The following is a 20,775-nucleotide window of genomic DNA, read 5'->3' as shown; positions in this document are numbered from 1 at the left end:
ACAGGCTCGTATCCCAGCCCGGCTTTATTACACAAGCTTTATCCCGACACTTATGCCAGTAGTTCTTGCAGGCACTGCAATGACTTCGCTAGCTTAGACCATATGCTCTGGCGTTGCCCCTCGTTACGAGGCACGGAACAAATAAATGAGGACAAGTGGCTCTCCGCTATCAAGAGCCCCGATGCCGGGGCGCAACTATGGGCTGTCCAGAGGGCCCACGATGCGGCGGTCGGGCATGGCCTGAGTGTCCCAACGTGGGAGCGGCCCGCTGCGCGCTGAGTCGCGTACTTCAGGACGTTCATTAAAGTTTTCCATCCATCCATCCATTGAACTCGGCTGTAACCCTAGTGTATGTTTCTCTTTAATCAAGTTCATTCGTGCATTTATAATTGTTTGCTTTGATTGCTTGTTTAATCACTGTGTAATAGGGGGGTAATATGTTTATTGTCGTTTCTTTGTAAATATTTTTGTATCCACTGTTTGATAATGCTTAAAGGGTTGTGAAGTTATCCAGGCTATTTTATTTCATAGACCCTTCTGTCTGTATATCTAACACACCGATATAAAAATTGATTCAATAAAGATTGTTTGATTGCTACGTGCACTTGTGCGCGGCCATTACAAGACTGTTGTCACAATGATTTTTGGAGATACTTTGCACCTTCACAGACTGCAGTAAGCTAACAAGTACAGTAAGTACCACGAATAAAAACTCGCTCTTATCAAAGTTGCTGACGGATGTGTTGAAAATATTTCTCACGAACAGCCGTTTGTTATTCTAGTTATTTAAAATAAATATTTACTTAAAAGCTTTAGACTAAAATGCTAACGTGTAGGTAAGAGAAAAGGCCACTTATGCCCTGCTTTGATTTGGTCGAGTTGGTTCAAGGTCGAACGGTTGGGAAGGCAGCGCTAAGAGACACTTGGGACAGAGACACGTCGTACTTATGGCAGCACCCGTCATGTGTACTATGTTTCTCTGTCGCTGTGTCTTTTAACGATGCTTTCCCAACCGTTATGCCCTACGGTTCTAATTCGACACCGTCATTAGTATTAAAATGTTCCACGAAGTAACCTACCGTCCCTGCCGCGCTAGCATTTCAAGTGAAGATGATGTGAAGAAGGAAATAAAATTGCCGTAATGACACCTTCACATTAACGTGTGCACGCTGTTGGCCTGCAAAGCATGCAAACTATGATAGCACCTCTACCTTCAGTGCTGCTCTCTCATTTCAAGCAGGGTTCATGGTACGAAAACAAAGGAAGTAAATGTCCATGCGTCTCGAGCGTGGGGCCGTAATGTTGTGTACGTCAAAATACTTATCACATTTTTTCAGGAATATATATGTATATATATATATGATCATCAACAAATATATTATATGTTCCTTTGGAATGACCACAGTAATATGATGATATTTCATGACTTACGCCCTTAATAACGAACAGTGAAGAAATTCTACACAACCTTAAGAAAAGGTCACAAGTTTAATAATCAATCCATGAAAAGAGAACATGTATTTCATATGAATGTGCTTGGTGTCACTTTAAGAACTGCCCATAAAAATCGCATTTTGAGTGGAATGCGGAAACCGGGGATTAATATGGTAAGTTCTAATAGTTATTCACGCACAATAATCACACAAGTTTGTACAGTTGTGCATTTGCTTGGGAAGTAGTAAAAAGTTGTGGTTTGCCTTAGTTGCTCTATTGGCGTTTCTAGTAGATGGTCTATGACTCCGCTATCCACACGGGGTCTTAATTGAGTGGGAGAGTGTGCTCATTTAGGGCTTTGTAGACTGGCGTAACTCCCTGCTCATGGGTCCATAGAGGCCTGAAAACCATCCATACAAATGGGAGTGCCCCTTTATTATTGCTGGCTGGTGTTTTTATCTGTGTTTTGAACAATCCGAACTTTCCATATTTTATTATGCACGGTAGTAGGTGTTTCGCAGTAGCACAATGAACCACCGGCAGGGTCGTTCTTGTTGGGCTCCTATCGCGAAGCTGCGAATGGACAGTGGGAATTACGGTGCGGCTACTGAGTGTTTGATCGGTGCTCCAAAGTGTTTCTACCACTGACTGAATTGCCCATCATGCCTTAAAACAAGTTCTCACGCTCCTACCACATATGTTTAGACAACGTGAAAGCAGAACATTCTGTTGCGTCGGGAAAGATGGTAATTCAACTGCTGCTGCTAGTGCCTCGCTGTTGGCCCACTGGTCGGATTCGAGACCCGCGTGCTAGAGAGAGAGAGAGAAATAGAACAGAGGAAAGGCAGGGAAGTTAACCAGACGCCCGTCCGCTTTGCTACCCTGCACTGGGGGAAAGGGTTATAGGGATGAAAAGAGAGAGAAAGGAGATAGAGAGAGCACAGTTTCGCGCACATTTGAAGCTTCGCATGAAGTCTACACATGGTCGCCAAGACCTGTTGACTTGAAGTATTGTAACAAGGCTTTTCGTGGCTTTCTGTGCCATCGACGCATACGGCCATGGTCCAAGGATCTTCTTTTCAGAAAATGGTCTAGAGTCCAGCTGGTTCAATGCTGTCCGGAGAGCTTCACGCTCGACGTCGAACTGGGGACGGAGACATAAGACGTGTTCAATCGTTTCTCTGGTTCCACAAGAGTCGCACATGGGTGTATCCCCCATTCTAATGCGGAACGAGTAGGCCTTTGTAAATACCACACCGAGCCAGAGGCGGCAGAATAATGTCGCCTCAGAGCGGGAAATGTTTGATGGAACTTGTAGCTTCAAGGATGGGTCAATTTTGCCAAGATGACACTTCGGGAGGTTAAGAGAAGACCAATATTTGTGTGTCATAGCTTTAGACACGATATGAAGCGTTCCTACAGCGTCGGTCCTGGTTAAGGGGATTGGGACTGGTCGGCCTTCCAGATGAGCAGACCGGGCGGCTTCGTTGGCGAGGTCATTACCAGCAATGCTGGTATGTCCCGGTAGCAACTGAAATATAATTTCATGCCCTTTAGAGATAGCTTGATGGTGGTCTTCTCTTATATCATATGCCAGCAGCTCATGAGTCCTGTGATAAAGCGCAAAATGCAGACTCTGAAGTGCAGCATTACAATCGCAAAAGATTATCCATTTCCGAGGTGTCTCTTGCAGGGGGTATTGTACAGCAGCACGCAGGGCAGCAAGCTCTGTCGCTGTTTATGTTGCCACGTGCGACAGTTTGAACTTGAGTGTGGTTTTCGTAGCCGGAATCACAACGGCACCCTGAAAAGCTGGTGCTGCATTCTGTCCCTGTAGTTCTCATTCATTAATAGCAGCGTCATCTGTTTCAGAGCAATTTTTGGGTAATTGGTCTTCTTCTTTACTGCCCGGAATACTTAGGCACACCTGAGTCTTTTGCAGGCACCAAAAGGGGAATGAAGGACTTGCTGCTGGGGTGTATCCTGATGGAAGACAATCTGGATTGCGGACGATAACTTCAGAAAACGTGGGACGAGGTCTCTGTGAGGGCAAGAACGAAGAACGCCAAGTGATGATGCGGGGACGCGGGAAAGATGACGGATATGCGCCCTGAGACAATCCACGCAACGTATGTTTGGATCGGATGATCTTTGGCGAGGACGATTGTTGCAGGTGTGGATACGCAGCGTCCTAAGCAAGTGCGCAATGCTTGGCCCTGTAAGCTCTCTAATGAGCGAAGATTTGACTTGCACGTATTGGCAACACAGGAAGGCTGTTACGTAGATATCCTAGAAATAGAGCTGTGTACAACCGAAGCATAGCGCGTACAGATGTGCCCCATATTATCCCGCATATCAATCTCAGTACCGGGGCAATCGACGACAGTTTTTTTTCTTCAGGTACGTGCAATGAGGACTCCAGGAAAGACTGCGGTCGATTATTACACCTAAACATCGATGGGCCTTGCCGTAGGCAATAGTGTGTCCATTAATAGAGTATGGTGTCATAGGTTTTCTTGTGAATGCAATCAATGCACATTTCTCGGTTGATACCGTCAAGCCTTGTGCTTGAAGATATGCTGATGTGAAGGTTGCTGCCCGCTGCAAGCAAGCGCGCACCTGAAGCCGAGTAACTGCAGAAGTCCAAACGCAAATGTCTTCTGCGTATATCGAGAGGCAGATTGTTTTAGGTAAAACGTCAGCTAGTCCAACGAGTGTCACATTGAACGTCGGACTGAATACTCCTCCCTTAGGCACGCCGCAGCACGTGTAATGTTCAGACACGGGGACATCTTCTGTTTGCACAAAAAACAACTGGCGAGTTATGTAGTCGGATAGCCAACGAAGCATGCGGCCGCCGTTTCCAATAGTCTCCAGGAAGGTGACGATGGCATCATGTGCAACGTTGTCATACGCGCCTTTCACGTCGAGAAAGAGTGCAACTGATACGCGCTTACGGCTTTTCTCCTGTTGCACAAACGTTGTGAGGTGAATGACGCTGTGAATTGAGGAACGACCGCGACGAAAGCCTGCCATGGAAGTGGGTAGATATTTTAACGCTCGAGATACCATTCTAGACGTGCAAGGACCATCCTTTCCATAACCTTGCCGATGCAGCTGGCACGAGCAATAGGGCGATACGCCGCCAAGTCCAACGGAGATTTTCCCGGCTTTAGTAGTGGTACCAGCCGACTTAACTTCCATTGCCGGGGAACTGTACCTCTATGCCATGAGTTTTTAAAGCTGTTCAGAAGCGCTCTTCTTGCCTCTTGTCCAAGGTGTCCCAGGGCAGAATAGGTGACGCGGTCAGGGCCTGGAAATTATGATCGTTCAGAAACTGCCAGGGCAACTTCGAGTTCTTGCATGGTAAAGGGCACGTGAATTTCAGGTACCTGAGCCGCTGGGAGGTCAGTTACATCAACGTTGGTGTTGACAGGCTCGCTAGTGACTCTCGCGCAGAATTCCTCCGCCACACCAAGTTTGTTTGACCAAGATGTAGGGCCAAAACTGCAAATGGGTGTCGTTGTTGTGGGGATGAACCAATACCACGTACTGTCCTCCAGATATGTGAAAGCGGCCTCCGAGGGTCCAGTGACTCACAGAATGTATTCCATCACTCACTGTCCAGTTTGTCTATGCGACGATGAACTTTCCACCGAATGCGACGTGCCTCTCTCAGATCATAAATTGATTTCGTGCGTTTGTATTGTCGTTCTGCACGCCGTCGAATCGCACAAAGTCTCTCAAGTTCAATGCTGAAATCCGTTGGGTTTGATGACATCGATGATGAACAATTGGCAACTTTAAGTGCTTCTGTGATGGTGTCGTCGATGTCGCCGGCGAAATCTCCCCCACACACTTCTTCCATAAGCGACGTAAACATAGTTCACTCAGTGCTCTTCGCGATACCATGAGAGAAAGACCGAGTGAGTCCATTAATCGTTAAGTAGGTGGGAATGTGATCACTCCCATGAGTCTTGATGTCGCAAAACTATTTAACATGTGATGTGAAGTTCCGTGACACCAAAGTCAAATCCAGGCAGCTGCTACACGTAGGACCGCGAAGATACGTCGGGCTACCAGCGTTCATGATGGAGAGGTCATAATCTGAGCCAAGCGAAGCAACATTCCTTCCCCTGGAGTTTCTCTTGGTGGTTGCTCAAAGCAAGTGGTGATCATTGAAGTCCCCAGTGATGACCCAAGGCCAACAGTTTCCTTTAATATTGGAACAACTATACTGCCGCGGGTATGTGCCAGTGGGGACAAGGTTGAAGCAGCGCGGGCTTTTAGGTTAAGCGTGGAGACGAAGAAGACGTTGTTGGTTTTTCTTTGCGACTGATAAAGTGTCTTTGGTGGTGCTGCTCCGCGTCCTCGTCGATCCCACGTCGTTACACTGGTGGAGGTGCGGGGTATTCTCCATCCTTCATGCTTGGCACCCCTTTGCGGAGCCAACGATCGAGCCCGGAATTGCCATTGCGCATCGAAACACCGCTCCACCGGTTCAGTCGCCGCCTACTAGGCCTAGCGCCCGAGTCCGGTCCCCTGCAAGAAACCTCAAGAAATCGTTCGCCCCCTGCAACTACCATGGCCACCGCGGCTCCAACGCAAGTAACCCTGCAGAACCCTATGGTTCCGGAGAGCTTTCATGGTGATTCCTTTGAAGACGTCCAAGATTGGCTTGATCAGTTCGAGCGCGTCGCCAAGTACAACCATGTGACCAGCTCGGCGGACAAACTTTCGAGCGTCTATTTCTATCTGAAGGACAATGCTCGTACGTGGTACGTCAACCGGGAGAGAAGCTTTGCCACCTGGGACGACTTCTGCACACAGCTGCTGGATACTTTTACGAGCATCGACAGGAGGGAAAATGCGCAGCGTCTCCTCGAAATCCGAATTCAAAAACCCAATGAGAGCGTTGCTATGTTTTCGGAAGATATGGCCCGTCTTTTCCGTAGAGCAGACCCTGACATGCCAGAGGAGCGAAAGCTGCGGTATCTCTTGCGGGGAGTGAAAGAACAACTGTTTGCCGGCCTTGTGAGAAATCCACCGACTACAGTGGCGGAGTTCACAAAAGAGGCCACAGCCATTGAACGGGCCCTGCAGCAACGATACCGCCAGCATGACATGAGTAACTCGGCGGCGAACACTTCCGTTCTGGTTCCAAGTAACGACAAGCCTCTGCGTGAAATTATACGAGAGGTTGTGCGAGAAGAGCTTCAGCAGCTCGGATTTGTGACTACGGGTGCGGAACCGGCGCCAACGGTATCTTTCGTAGCTGATGTGGTCCGGGAAGAAGTCCGGCGGCGCCTTACTTATGCGGAGGCTGTTCGCCGTCCAGTCAACGCAACTTCGACGCCGTTGACACCCGCAACTAGACCATCACCTATGCTACAAACAGAGTCGATATCGTCACCCCCGTCGACTCTACCGACCTCGCCGATCACGCCACCACAAACAATGTCGTATCTTCGACACACGCACGCCAATCCTTGGCTCCATGGAGAGTTGCCACCAAACTATCAGCGTCGGAAAACCGATTTGTGGCGCACCGTCGATCGCCGACCAGTGTGTTACCATTGTGGTGAAGCTGGACACGTCTATCGTGTTTGCCACAAATGGAACAACTATCGCGCCACCCAATACCCAAGCTTTCCTGCCAACTACTATTCTCCGTATGATGGTCGACGCGCCTACGACGCTCCTGTGAACGACCTGCCGCAAAATACGACGACTCCCCGATCACGTTCTCCTTCGCCATCACCTGCGCGCTACAATTCACCGACTCGTCGCAGTTTTGCCGACGTCACTAGGGGCAGGTCTCCTAGCCCGCGACGGGGAAACTAGACGCAGCGACCTCCGGGGGTGAGGTTGCCAGTACTCGAAGTTCGCCATATCCCCCATTATCGACGTACGACGATGTAAAGACTCCGACGAATGCAACGACGAATACGGCGAAGACAGCGAATGCAACGACGAATACGACGGACTCAACTACGAAAGACGTAACTGACATCGTCAGCGCAGACCTCATCATTCGCATTGACGGCCACCAAGTAGCCGCTCTTGTTGACACTGGCTCCCATTTTTCAATTATAAGCGCACAGCTCGCCGACAAACTAAGGAAGGTGAAGACGCCATGGCACGGACCCAACATACGAACCGCCGGAGGTCAGTTGATGACACCTGTTGGGAAATGTACAGCCCGACTCTTAATCGCCGTTTCAACCTTCGTCGCCACCCTCGTCATTCTTTCTGAGTGTTGCAAGGAACTTATATTGGGGATGGATTTCCTGCGTGAGTATAGTGCCGTGATTAACATCCGCGACAGAAGCGTCACCTTTGCAACGAACTCGGATAATGTCACGCATGAGGAGCATCCACAACGTCGCTTACGTATAGCTGCAGACGACGTGATACTTTTGCCGCGGAGTTGCTCTCTCGTACCCGTGCACTGTGACAGCTTGCAGAATGGGACTGGAGTCGCTGAACACATCAATGCGCTAGCACTGAATTGCGGCGTATCCATTGCCAGAGCACTTATTAATGTAATCGACGGCAGCGCGGAACTCTTTCTGACGAATTTTAGTAAGGAGCGTCGACACATCGTGAGAGGCACTGCTGTCGCTTATTTCGAAGAAGTAGTACCGACAGAAGACTGCCACTTAGCGCAGGAGACGACATCTACGATCCCCACAGCCGCGCCTATTGTAAACGTTAGTTCGACGTTAACGGCCGTTGTGCGAGACCGCCTTCTTGAGCTCATCAACCAGTACCAGGGCTGTTTCTCATCTGCGTCCAAAGTTGGTCAAACGCCACTTACCAAACATCGCATCATTACTGATATCGATGCCCGACCTATTCGACAAAACCCTTATCGCGTGGCCCCAAAGGAACGCGAGGCCATCCAAAGACACGTGAAGACGATGCTGGAAGATGGCGTTATTCGACCATCTAATAGTCCTTGGGCGTCACCTGTAGTTTTAGTGAAAAAGAAGGACGGTAGCCTGCGCTTCTGCGTAGACTATCGGAAGCTCAATCAGGTCACAAAGAAGGACGTTTATCCACTGCCACGTATTGATGATTCCTTGGACAGGTTGCGAAACGCGTGCTACTTTTCCTCAATGGACTTGAAAAGCGGTTATTGACAGATCGAAGTGGATGAGAGAGACCGTGAGAAAACCGCCTTTGAGACGCCTGACGGACTTTACGAATTTAAGGTACTCCCCTTCGGTTTGTGTTCAGCGCCAGCAACATTTCAGCGTCTAATGGACACTGTGCTCTCTGGACTTAAATGGCAAACATGCCTGGTGTACCTGGATGACGTGATTGTCTTTTCGGCAACGTTCGACGAACACCTACGAAGGCTGAAAACTGTTTTTGAAGCAATACGACCTGCCGGTCTCCCGTTAAAGCCTGAAAAGTGCCATTTTGGTTTTCAAGAGCTCCAGTTCCTCGGTCACGTCGTCAGTAACCAAGGAGTCCGACCTGATCCGGATAAAATTGCTGCCGTCGCTAATTTCCCGACCCCATCCGACAAAAAGGCCGTGCGACGTTTTCTGGGACTATGTGCATATTACCGGCGATTTATTGCGAATTTCTCACGCATTGCGTGGCCGTTAACACAGCTCACCAGAGAAGATATACCTTTCACTTGGGGCGAAGACCAGCAGCGGGCATTTCACGAGCTCCGGCAACGTATGCAAGCGCCTCCCGTGCTTGCACACTTCGATGAAGAAGCCCCGACGATATTGCACACAGACGCTAGTAATGTCGGTCTAGGGGCGGTGCTCGTACAATGGCAGGACGACAGCGAAAAGGTGATTGCTTACGCTAGCAGGACACTGTCCCGAGCGGAGGCTAACTACTCCACCACTGAAAAAGAATGCCTCGCAATGGTATGGGCAGTTCTGAAATTTCGTCCGTATTTGTACGGTCGGTCTTTCACCGTTATTAGCGATCACCATTCGCTCTGCTGGCTCATTAATTTGAAAGATCCGTCCGGCTGGCTCGCACGTTGGAGTCTTCGACTCCAAGAGTTCGACTTTACTGTCGCATACAAGTCAGGAAAACGGCACGCAGACGCCGACTGCCTTTCTTGGTCTCCTGTTGAGACGGCAGCACAAGACGATGACGACACAATCTTTCTGGGACTCGTGGACACTTCCGATCTTTCACGCCAGCAACGGGATGACATTGAATTGCTGCCGCTGATTGATTACCTGGAAGGATGAACCAACAGCGTGCCGAGGCTATTTACAAGAGGGCTGGCGTCATACTGCTTGCGCCGCAGCGTACTCTACAAGAAGAACTTCTCTCCTAGCGGCAGCAACTACTTACTCGTTGTTCCCTCATCGCTTCGACGTGAAATCTTACACGCCTGCCACAACAAGGCGACCGCTGGGCACTTGGGCTACACTCGCACATTGGCACGGATTCGGCAGAATTACTACTGGCCGAGACTTGCTGCAGTCGTTAAGCATTATGTTCAGACATGTCTGGATTGCCAGCGCCACAAACCGCCTTCCGTCATGCCAGCCGGCCTTCTGCACCCTGTTCAAGTACCTGCCACACCATTTGCACAAGTAGGCATGGATTTTCTGGGCCCCTTCCCAACGTCTACTACCGGCAACAGGTGGATAATCGTCGCCACGGATTATCTCACTAGATATGCCGAGACAAGTGCTCTGCGACGGGGAACAGCAGATGAAGCGGCGCAATTTTTTCTTCAATCCATCGTTTTAAGACATGGCGCTCCGGCAGTAGTCATCACGGACAGAGGTACTGCGTTCATGGCCAAGTTTTTGGACATCGTTCTACGTTTAAGTGGTACCGCCCACCGGAAGACCACGGCCTATCACCCTCAAACAAACGGGCTGACAGAACGACTCAACAGGACACTGGCTGACATGATAAGCATGTACGTCGATGTAGAGCACAAGAACTGGGACGAGGTTTTACCCTATGTCACCTTCGCGTACAATACGGCTCATCAAGAGACCACTCACCAGACACCCTTCAGCCTCGTGTACGGCCGTGAGGTTACGACAACATTAGACGCAATGCTCCCTCATGAATTTGATGACAACGAGACGGGTGCTGAAGAGATCACACAGCGAGCAGAAGCAGCTAGGCAGCTTGCGCGTTGGCGAATCCACGAACAACAGGAATGTGACGCCAGACGCTACAATCTTCGGCACAGACCCGTAACATACAACATCGGCGACAAAGTGTGGGTCTGGACACCTATTCGTCGGCGTGGGCTCTCTGAAAAGCTCCTGCGCAGATACTTCGGGCCCTACATAGTTCTTCGACGCATCAGTGACGTCACCTACGAAGTCGTTCCGGATGGCTCTCACTGTTCAAAGCGCCGACGGCATTTACCCGAAGTCGTTCACGTGCTTCGTATGGAGCCGTACTATGAAGACTGACAAGACTGCACAGTTCTTTTTGTTTATCGCAGTTTGCCAAGCCTCTGTCATCGGGACGATGATTTCTTTTCTATGGGGGGAGCCAATGGAACAACTATACTGCCGCGGGTATGTGCCAGTGGGGACAAGGTTGAAGCAGCGCGGGCTTTTAGGTTAAGCGTGGAGACGAAGAAGACGTTGTTGGTTTTTCTTTGCGACTGATAAAGTGTCTTTGGTGGTGCTGCTCCGCGTCCTCGTCGATCCCACGTTGTTACAATATGTATTTCAGACTTTCAGAGTCAAACCTCCTTGAAGGGGTTATGTAACAACTAATAAGTGTAAAGGCCATTTTGTTCTTTTTCACGCGGAGGCAAACGTACGTCACATACACAGAAGCTTTTGTTGAAGAACGTCGGTGACGGGAGCGTCGCGTCCTGATTTTAGCGGTGGCTTCTCGATGAGAGGAATGATCTCCTCCCCGCTCTTTTAAGATAGCCATTTCCTTTTTCATTTTGGGGCAGTCTTTCGATGAGGCCTCACGAGGTCTGTGGCAGTTTGGACATTTCATGACAGTGGCGGCACATTTATCCGCGGCGTATGCTTCAGCGCAGTGGTGGCACACTGTTTCGCTCTCACAGACGCTGCTCACGTGTCCGATCTTAATGCATTTTTATTCTGTTTATGCCTGTGATAGCCAACGGTAACACAAAGCGGCTTAACAGGCAATATATCTCGATGCTGCTGGAGACCATGGTGCCAAATGAAATAACGGACAAAAATGTACTGGCGGTTGATGCTCTGCATGCGGGTGCTCTTAGCGCCTACGCAAAGAAACACATCTTGACGGCATACAGGTGCACTCTCACATCCCGCTGGGCTCTGATGTCATCACCGGTGTAATATGTGATGTAGACTTGGCCATCCTCAGCAAACAGTTGCTGATTCTGGTTAAAGCAGAGAGTGATCGTGACATCATTGTTGACGTCTACCGCCTCGGCAACTCTCGTTGCATGAAGATTGTTTTCAAGGGCAACTACCTCCTGTCGTACGTTAAGTTAGGCCACTTTCGCTAACCTGTCTGGCCTTTCATTCCGAAGCTTCTACAGTGCCGGAAATGCCGCCGGCAATGGTACCGAGAAAATTTATTGTTTGAATCAATACAATGTTGGGGTTCGACGTTCGAAGTTTTGCCCAGGATGACCAGTAACTATCCCTACCATGCAGGATGGTTTCAGGAATTTCCAAGTGCTCTTCCAGAGACTGCTGCATTCTGAAAACGTGCTGCCGCTGGAGGAATAAATTTATCTTCAGTATATAGTAGATATCTACAAGGCATTAGGAAAACAAGATCGAAATGCTCTCGTAGCAGCTAAAACACAACACGAATACTGAATATCTTGAAAATTCACAGCATCCACACAACACTATTCGTGCTGTTCTCTTTAAGCGGACGTGTTCTCAGCTGGGTGAGGGAAACACAAACAACGACACCGACAAATCGGCACGCATACCCGTTCACCAGAGGCTCCGTTTTTGCTTAACGAAAAAAAAAAAAAAAGAAACGAGTCTTCCCACTCGTCTTGTGGTATTTCTGTGCTATTGATTGTTTCGCCCATGATGTACTGCGCAAACACAATAGAATGTCACCAGACTGTCTCAGTGGGAACTCAAACTGTTCATGTCGAGCTCGCTGTTTAGGGCAGCGCGCTTCCTCAATCTTGATACACAATAACCGCCAGGAGGGGTTTGCGCGTCGGAGAAAGAACAAGCGTGCTTTCATCACCGCCGCTCGGTCGAGTGATAGATGGACAGCTTGCTTTTCTACAGAGACTGCTGATAGCCCTGCTACACCATGTGCGCTAGTGCGAACGGGTGTCCAGTCACATGCTATTTTAAGGCGAAAGCCTTAGATGGCTCATGGGTCGAAAAATGTGTTGTCCTGCGTTGTGGAACCAAAATTCATTGTCACACCATCTGTTAGTGCCCCCATGGTGCCACCAACAACGATTGTGGGTTCGAGTGCCTCAATTAACTCTACCTTAATTAAGACAGAGTAAAGTCAGACACTCGAAACCACGACCTCCGGTAGATGTCGGACCCACGACCATTGGTGGGACTCGAACCCACCACCTTTGGTGTTACTTAGGGCAAAGTTAATTAAGGCACAGTTAATTAAGACTGAGTTAACTCGAACCCCCGACCTTTGGTGGGAGAACACAAGTAAGAGGAAGTAACAACACATTGGCATGATTCATGGAGAAACCATGCCGCATGGTGCCACCATGCATTAGAGCCACCATGGTGCCACCAACAAAGTTCGTGGGCTCGAGTGCTTTAATTAAATCTGCCTTAATTAAGATAGAGTTAATTAAGGCACTCGAACCCACGACCATTGGTTGGAGAATACAAGAAATAGGAACTAACAACGCATTCGAATTAGAATGTCTAGTAATTTAATTAATGTCTCGTGAGCGCGCAGGCTTTCGCCTTCATTATCTTTGGCATATGCTAAAACGACTATCTCAGATCTGATCTCAGAAGCGCATTTGAAGTGGGAGGTAAGGCGCCAAGGCAACCAGTAGGTAAGCTCTCCCAAGAAACAATGGGCCTAATAAAGAAACGACAAAACATGAAAATGTCCAACTCAAGAGATCAGACAGAATTCGCTTAACTGTCAAAATTGATCAACAAGAAGAAAGTCAGGGACATTCGAAGCTATAACGTGGGAAAGATTGAGGAAGCTGTAAAGTATGGACGAAGCATTAAATCAGTAAGAAGAAAGCTTGGCATAGGACAAGGCGAGATGTATGCACTGAAGGATAAGCATGGTAATATCGTCAGCAATTTCGATGACATAGTAGAAGCAGCGGAAGAATTCTATACTGACCTGTACAGTGCCCAAAACAGCCAAGCTACTTTCATTCGAAATAGTTATGAACCGGCTACAGAGGCTCCGTCTATAACTAGCGATGAAGTTAGAAGGGCCTTGAAACACATGACCAGGGGAAAAGCTGCTGGAGAAGATGGAATAACGGTAGATTTAATCAAAGATGGAGGAGATATCATGCTTGAAAAGCTTGCGGCCCTTTATACGCAATGCCTCACAACTTCAAGTGTACCAGAGAGCTGGAAGAACGCCAACATAATACTAATCCATAAGAAGGAAGACGTTAAAGAATTGAAGAATTATGGACCCATTAGCTTGCTTTCAGTATTGTATAAAATATTCACCAAGATAATTTACAATAGAATCAGGGCAACACTTGACTTCAGTCAACCAAGAGAACAGGTTCGCTTCAGGAAGGGATATTCTACGATGGATCATATCCATGTGAACAATCAGGTAATCGAGAAATCTGCGGAGTACAATCAACCTCTCTATATGGCTTTCATAGATTATGAAAAGGCATTTTATTCAGTAGAGATACCAGCAGTCATAGAGGCATTGCGTAATCAAGGAGTACAGGAGGCATACGTGAATATCTTAGCAAACATCTACAAGGATTCCACAGGTACCTTGGTTCTCCACAAGAAAAGTAGAAAGTTACCTATCAAGAAAGGGGTCAGGCAAGGAGACACAATCTCTCCCATGCTATTCACTGCATGCTTAGAGGAAGTAATGAAGCTCTTAGACTGGGACGGCTTAAGAGAGAGAATCAATGCGAATATCTCAGTAACCTTCGGTTTGCAGATGTCTTTTTCCTGTTCAGCAACAATGGGGATGAATTACAGCAAATGATTGTGGACATTAATCGAGAAAGCGTAAGAATTGGGTTGAAGATGAATATGTAGAAGACAAAGATAATGTTCAGTAACCTGGCAAGGGAACAAGAATTCAGGATCGCCAGTGAGCCTCTAGAGTCTGTAAAGGAGTACGTTTATCTAGGTCACTTACTCACAGGGGACCCTGATCACGAGAAAGAAATTTACCCAAGAATAAAATTGGGTTGGAGTGCATACGGCAGGCATTGCGAAATCCTGACTGGGAGCTTACCACTGTCGTTGAAAAGAAAAACGTACAATCATTGCATTCTACCGGTGCTAACATATGAGGCAGAAACTTGGAGGTTAACAAATAACCTCGAGAACAAGTTAAGGACCGCACAAAGAGCGATGGAACGAAAAATGTTAGGCGTAACGTTAAGAGACAGCAAGAGAGCGGTGTGGATCAGAGAACAAACGGGGATAGACGATACTCTAGTTGACATTAATCGGAATAAATGAAGCTGGGCAGGCCATGTAATGCGTAGGATGCATAACCGGTGGACCATTAGGGTTACAGAATGGATACCAAGAGAAGGGAAGCGCAGTCGAGGTCGGCAGAAAACCAGATGGGATGATGAAGTTAGGAAATTTGCAGGTGCAAGTTGGAATACGCTAGCGCAAGACAGGGGTAATTGGAGATCGCAGGGAGAGGCCTTCGCCCTGTAGTGGACATAAAATATAGGCTGCTGCTGCTGCTGATGATGATGATGAAAACGACTATCAACTTTTTCACATTTGAGGCGATTTCTATATTTTACATAAAAAATAAGTATGCGATGCGTACCTTGCTGAAATCATCTCATTTTGCGGGCCTTACGATTCTCTACGACTATCTAATTGACATTTTGGCAACAAAAGTAACGACTACAAAGTTAGACAATTACCCGCCGTGGTAGGCTAGTGGCTATACGGTGCTAAACAAGAGGTCGCGGCATCAAATCCCGGCCACGGCGGTGACATTTCGATGGGGGTGAAATGCAAAAAACGTCCCTGTACTTAGATTTAGGTGCACGTTACAAAACCCCAGGTTGTCAAAATGAATCCGTAGTCTCCCATACGGCAGGACTCATAATCATATTGTGAATTTGCAACGTAAAACCCCATAATTCGAAGGCTAGAGAATTAGTTTTAAATAAATAATTCGATGTTAAGGACCAAGAAATTGACAAAACCTATCTCACGATGTCTGTCGATGATGGTAATGCGTTTAGCATTCAATCAATATAGCGGCACAACGTATCGCCGCCATCGAAACTAATTATGTATGAGGCGTGTACTGCCGCGGGACTCCTCTTTCGCGCTTTAACTCCTCTTTAACTCCTATTTAACTCCTCTTTAAGTCCTCTTTAACATTTGGAGCCATATATCGCCGCTGCCGCGAAGCCTGCGGGTAGCCCACGAAACACATGGCGCGCCGGTGCCTGCGATCTCAGAGATTTGTTCCCTCGCTTGCCGCACACCTAGTGACACTTACTCAGGGACCCAAGTTGGCCAGAGGCACACTGAAGAGCGGCACATCCCCAGTGCATTCCTGGCACAGCTCATACCGCCCTCGCCTTTTCATCGACATCAATCTTTCTTCGTCATTGTATTGTGATTATACTTTCGTCATTCAATCCTAATTGGGCCGCCGTTGTCGTGCCGCCATCGCCAGACAGTCGCTATCAAGCATCCCTTATCAGACCGTCTTCGTCATGCTGTTGGGATGTCATCGCCGTCCCTCCAGCTTCGCCATCCGTCTCGCGTCATGGCGTCGCCATCGCGTCATCGTCGTCATATAGGCTTCGTGATACAGTCATCGTCCACGCCATTGCCATTCAACTCTCGTCGTCATCCCATTGTCCTCATGCGGTCGTCTTGCCACGGTCGTCACCCCGTCGGCGTCATGCAGTCGTTGCTATACCACTGTAGGGATGCCGTCGCGGTCGTTCCATTATCATCGTTGCAACTCTCATCATGTCGTCGTCGATGTACCGTTGTCATCATGACGTCGTCGCCACACTGTCACGTCACCATGCTCATTACTTCATTTCTTCCAGGGGTACAGGCCCATGAACGCTGAGTTGATCATCTTCTAAGTGTGGCAAAGAGAAACAAATTGATCAGCTTTTTTTTTCGCAACCACTCGGAAGCCTAGCTGCAGTGAATATATTTTTGTAATGATCTTGAAATACAGTTGGAATATAGTTCTTGTCTGAGTATTTTTCCAGATGTTATGTTAACCAACACGTCAAAACTGTTCGGGCCTTCGCTGCACTGTTTTTGTTGATTTCGGTATTTCAAAGTTCGTTGTTGGTGCACCTTATGTACATTCTTCTCTAACCTCTTCTGCTATAACACATTTAACAACTAAAGCCTCTTCTAAACGCCTCTTTTGTTAGAATAAAAAAAGCCATCAGCCGTGTTGGCAGCTGATTGCATGCCGTCGAAGTGAGTTACGACTTGTAAACTATCCGCGCTTGTTTGCACAGGATTGCATTTAGCACATTCGATGACTGGAACGTTTGCGTGTATGATCATCAACTTTGTACGTAACTGCAGTAATCTGAAGGTAGCGCGAAGTTTCGCAGTATGAGCTTGCGGAATAGCATTCTCCTATGTATACGTGCCGTATCGTTAAAAGGACAACCTGAATTGTTCGCGCGTACGTCCGACGTAGCTTAGGCTCTCCGTGAAGTAAACTTTAAAAAGCTCAAAATAATGACACGGGACAAGACTGAACAGCACAAGCACTCACTAACTGACACCTCTCACGAAAAGGTGCAAATGGGGAAAGGAGAACTGAAGGTCTGCACATGCGCGAAACAATGGTCATATGACTGGGGCCGAAACAAAAGAAACTGGAAAAAGAAAAACTCCGCATGGTCCTTTATCAGAAGGCAAAGTCCATGTCAATTTAGCGTTCTCAGCAACCTCAGGTCTCCCTTCCTCAAATTGACAGATATGTCACTATCGCATCCGCCACCACTTGCTTGGTCAAAAAACCTCACAGAGCTTATTGCGTTCTTTTAATTTCACTTGATATCATGAGCCAACTAGCTCAGCAACAAGTTTTGTCAATGTTAATTACAGCATCTGTGGAAAAATATTTATTGAAGCCTTCTACAACATTATAAGCTTAGGAAGTTTTAGCAATGTCCTGAAACAGTTACACGTGCCTGAAAGTTGACATTTCGAGGCAACAAGAGAGATCTAATGGGTGATACGTTGGCCAACGTTCAGGAATCAGTAAATAGGGGCTTTGTCAAAAAATGATATTATATATGCTCGAATGCCTTATATGGCAGTTATGCGCTACATTTTCCATTGTCTCTACTCTATGCCAAATTAGGTTTACATCAAGTGCAAAACAAGGGGCAGGTTGTAATTGACATGCTGGCGAAGTTGGAAGTGTGACCATAGTACTGGCGTGTATGCGTAATTAATAGTGTGTGGTTCAAGTACGGCTTTGCCAAAATTCGCTGATGAAACTGTAGAAAGCGTCATATGCGGGCCAACATTTCGAAGGGATGGTTCATACACAGGCAATGTACTAATTAAGGCAACTCAAGTTTTATGCAACTCTTCGATGGAAAGTGAGTTTTTATTCGGCATGGTCGCATGAGTCTTCGGCTTTTTCCTTGCTTTTTTTTCAGGCAGTCACATGGAAGCAACTGTTTTTGGGATTTATGCTTTCATATGCCTTTGTTACCTGCCATAAATCCATGCGTATGTACACATACTATCTACTAAACTGCCATAGGATTAAGGGATTATAGGATTGCGCTTTCACACGCGATACTTTTAGTCTCCCCTGTTACATATTTCACAAGAATCGTGTAATGCTCATTAGAATAAAATAGCCGTTTCACTCCTTCTTGAAACAGAATTTCGGCAACTCGGACATCTTGCAATGTATGCTCCGAGATGTAACATACAGCATCAAGTTCTGCGCAAAAGAAATGCTTTGCGTTAATTCTTAGTAAATTATGCGAGCGACCAAACGTGCTACAACGGTCTCCAGTTTTATATTCCTTTATTTGTTAGCTGTGGGGACTAAAACAGTTATTTGGCTAGACACTATTAAAAGCTGCTTTCTTATAAGTGTGTTTAACGCACAAATTTTGGGTATCAGTCTTGTACTCGTGAACCTCCTCCCCAACACGATTGTTCAAGAAATACTGAAAGCGGACAGGTCTGTAAAAGCGCATTCGGTACAAATAAATGCCCGCTTTTCTATTAAGAGCGTGTGTGTGCGTATAACATTATCGCCACAGCCTTCCATGCTGGTTAACGCTATGAAGGCCGTTATGTTTGCGTTACCGTTCTCATACGTGGTTACGCTTTGTTATTTTCTGGGTAAAATACGGAGTTTTATTATCATTACCTCATAGTTTTACAGATTGTCTCATTTTTGTTTGTGTCTTTCAGTCGGACCAAACGAAGTAAAACAATGTCACTATAAACACCCGCCTTTGCATAAGAATTGCGCCAAGCACCTGACGAAGGTCTGTTGTTATATTAATGGCAACTTACTAGAAGAAAAATGCAGTGTGTATTTTCTTCCTTTTTATAAATATCGTTGCATGCGCCATGCTTTCATAGCATTGGAAGCCTTTTTGATTGATAGCAATAATAATAATAATAACAACAACAACAACAATGATATGTTATGAAACAATTTACTCGACAAAGACTAAAAAAAGGTATGGATGACCCTTCTTTCATATGAAAGAGGGACCAACCATACATTTTTTGTATTTTTTTGTACGTTTCTTAACGTATAGCCACGCGCCAAGAAGCTCTTGCGGCTTTGCTTGGCGCGCGGTCATCTGCTGCCGAGTCGTTTCGGCGAAGGTACGGCCATTTTGGTCCGGCTCCATCGTGTCTTGAGCAGCGAGTTGCGATGCAAAAAATTTATGGGGTTTTACGTGCCAAAACCAGTTCTGATTATGAGGCACGCCGTAGTGGGGGACTCCGGAAATTTGGACCACCTGGGGTTCTTTAACGTGCACTCAGCTCCAAGAATGCGAGTGGCAGAGTTCGCAGCGTGGGCCGCGAACGCGCGAAGGCGTTCTGTTTCGTGCTGGCGTGTCTATCGCAGGTCCAAAGCGAGATTCGCCCGTCGACGTCTTTGCCTTTCTGTGGGTCTTAGCACAGCAGTTTTCTTAGTTGGTGCCATCGCAAGCGAAGCAGTAGGCGTAGTGTAAGCACTGCTGATGCATTTTGAAACTGCACTCTGCAGGCGAAGAGGCGTCCCAGCCTAATCCGACGCAAGAAACGAACCATGTGCGGAAACTGCGTCGTCACCTCAGCAGAAGGCCTGCACTGCCTACACCAGGCTACACCGTGTTGGAGCCTGCGCTGCGCTGAGGCTACCGAAGCGCTCACTGTCGGCGCTCGTTAGTGTCATGATGCAGTACTTCGCTGCACCGCTGCTAGATGGCTGCGCCATCCCTGTCATGAGAGAGCATATTTCAGGTGTTCGCGCTGACGTCACATTCATTACAGGAAGTTGATGATGGACCCTGGCATAAAACACTTTCGCGCTAAAAAAAAAAGAACGAAAACAGACAAGATAGGCAGATGTTCAGCTGCCACCAGAAAAGGGGTGTCTCCTCTTCGGGGATGAATAGACAGAAGCATAGGAATTGAAGGTCAAAACAAAGGAAATTTAATTAAGAGGGAAGAAAAAAGCTAAAATAGAACAATGACGATAGACTATGACATTATCAAGAGAAATGTTTCACGGTGGTGCCACACAATTTGAAATAAAATTATGCATATCAAGGACATTATGAGAATCAATGGTACGCCAAGCATTTCGCAGATAGTTGGTTACCAATCTTCCCTTGGGGCTCCATAAAGCGTTACTGCATGTACCAACATGTATGTGCAAGGCGAGCAGTTGCGTGAGTGACCACAGCGTGTGCGACGCGACAACACAAAGATCGTGATGACAGTGACACCTATCGTATGATGGAGACGTCAACAGTTGTACTTGGGGGTTTTGACACGAGCTTCGACGAGATCCACCATTATTTTCTGCTTATCATTAGTGGATGGGACTTAGAGATAATCACAGATTGCGTTACACAATCGTAGTGCCTTGCGTCTATAGAATATGGTGTGCGGTAAAACGGCGGTGGCTTTTGCACTCTGTTCAAAAAGCGTTAATACCAGTTGACCT

The 20,775-nt window shown here is 47.3% G+C and overlaps 1 protein-coding gene across 1 annotated transcript in view; it reads left to right on the top strand.

Moving 5' to 3' along the window:
- Positions 1-1,489: 1,489 nt before the first annotated feature.
- Positions 1,490-20,775, top strand: part of LOC125946623 (uncharacterized) — a 31,886-nt gene continuing 12,600 nt past the window's right edge. Inside the window, exons 1-3 of the mRNA XM_049670220.1 lie at positions 1,490-1,607; positions 18,242-18,314; positions 19,017-19,136. Of these exons, the coding sequence (XP_049526177.1) occupies positions 1,503-1,607; positions 18,242-18,314; positions 19,017-19,136 (298 nt within the window). The 5' untranslated portion in view covers positions 1,490-1,502. The remainder of the gene's footprint in view (positions 1,608-18,241; positions 18,315-19,016; positions 19,137-20,775) is intronic.

This window comes from Dermacentor silvarum, chromosome 7 (assembly GCF_013339745.2).
Source record: "Dermacentor silvarum isolate Dsil-2018 chromosome 7, BIME_Dsil_1.4, whole genome shotgun sequence".
Classification (NCBI taxonomy): domain Eukaryota; kingdom Metazoa; phylum Arthropoda; class Arachnida; order Ixodida; family Ixodidae; genus Dermacentor; species Dermacentor silvarum.
The sequence above is the reverse complement of the archived record's forward strand: the minus strand, read 5'-3'. Positions and strand labels throughout refer to the sequence as shown.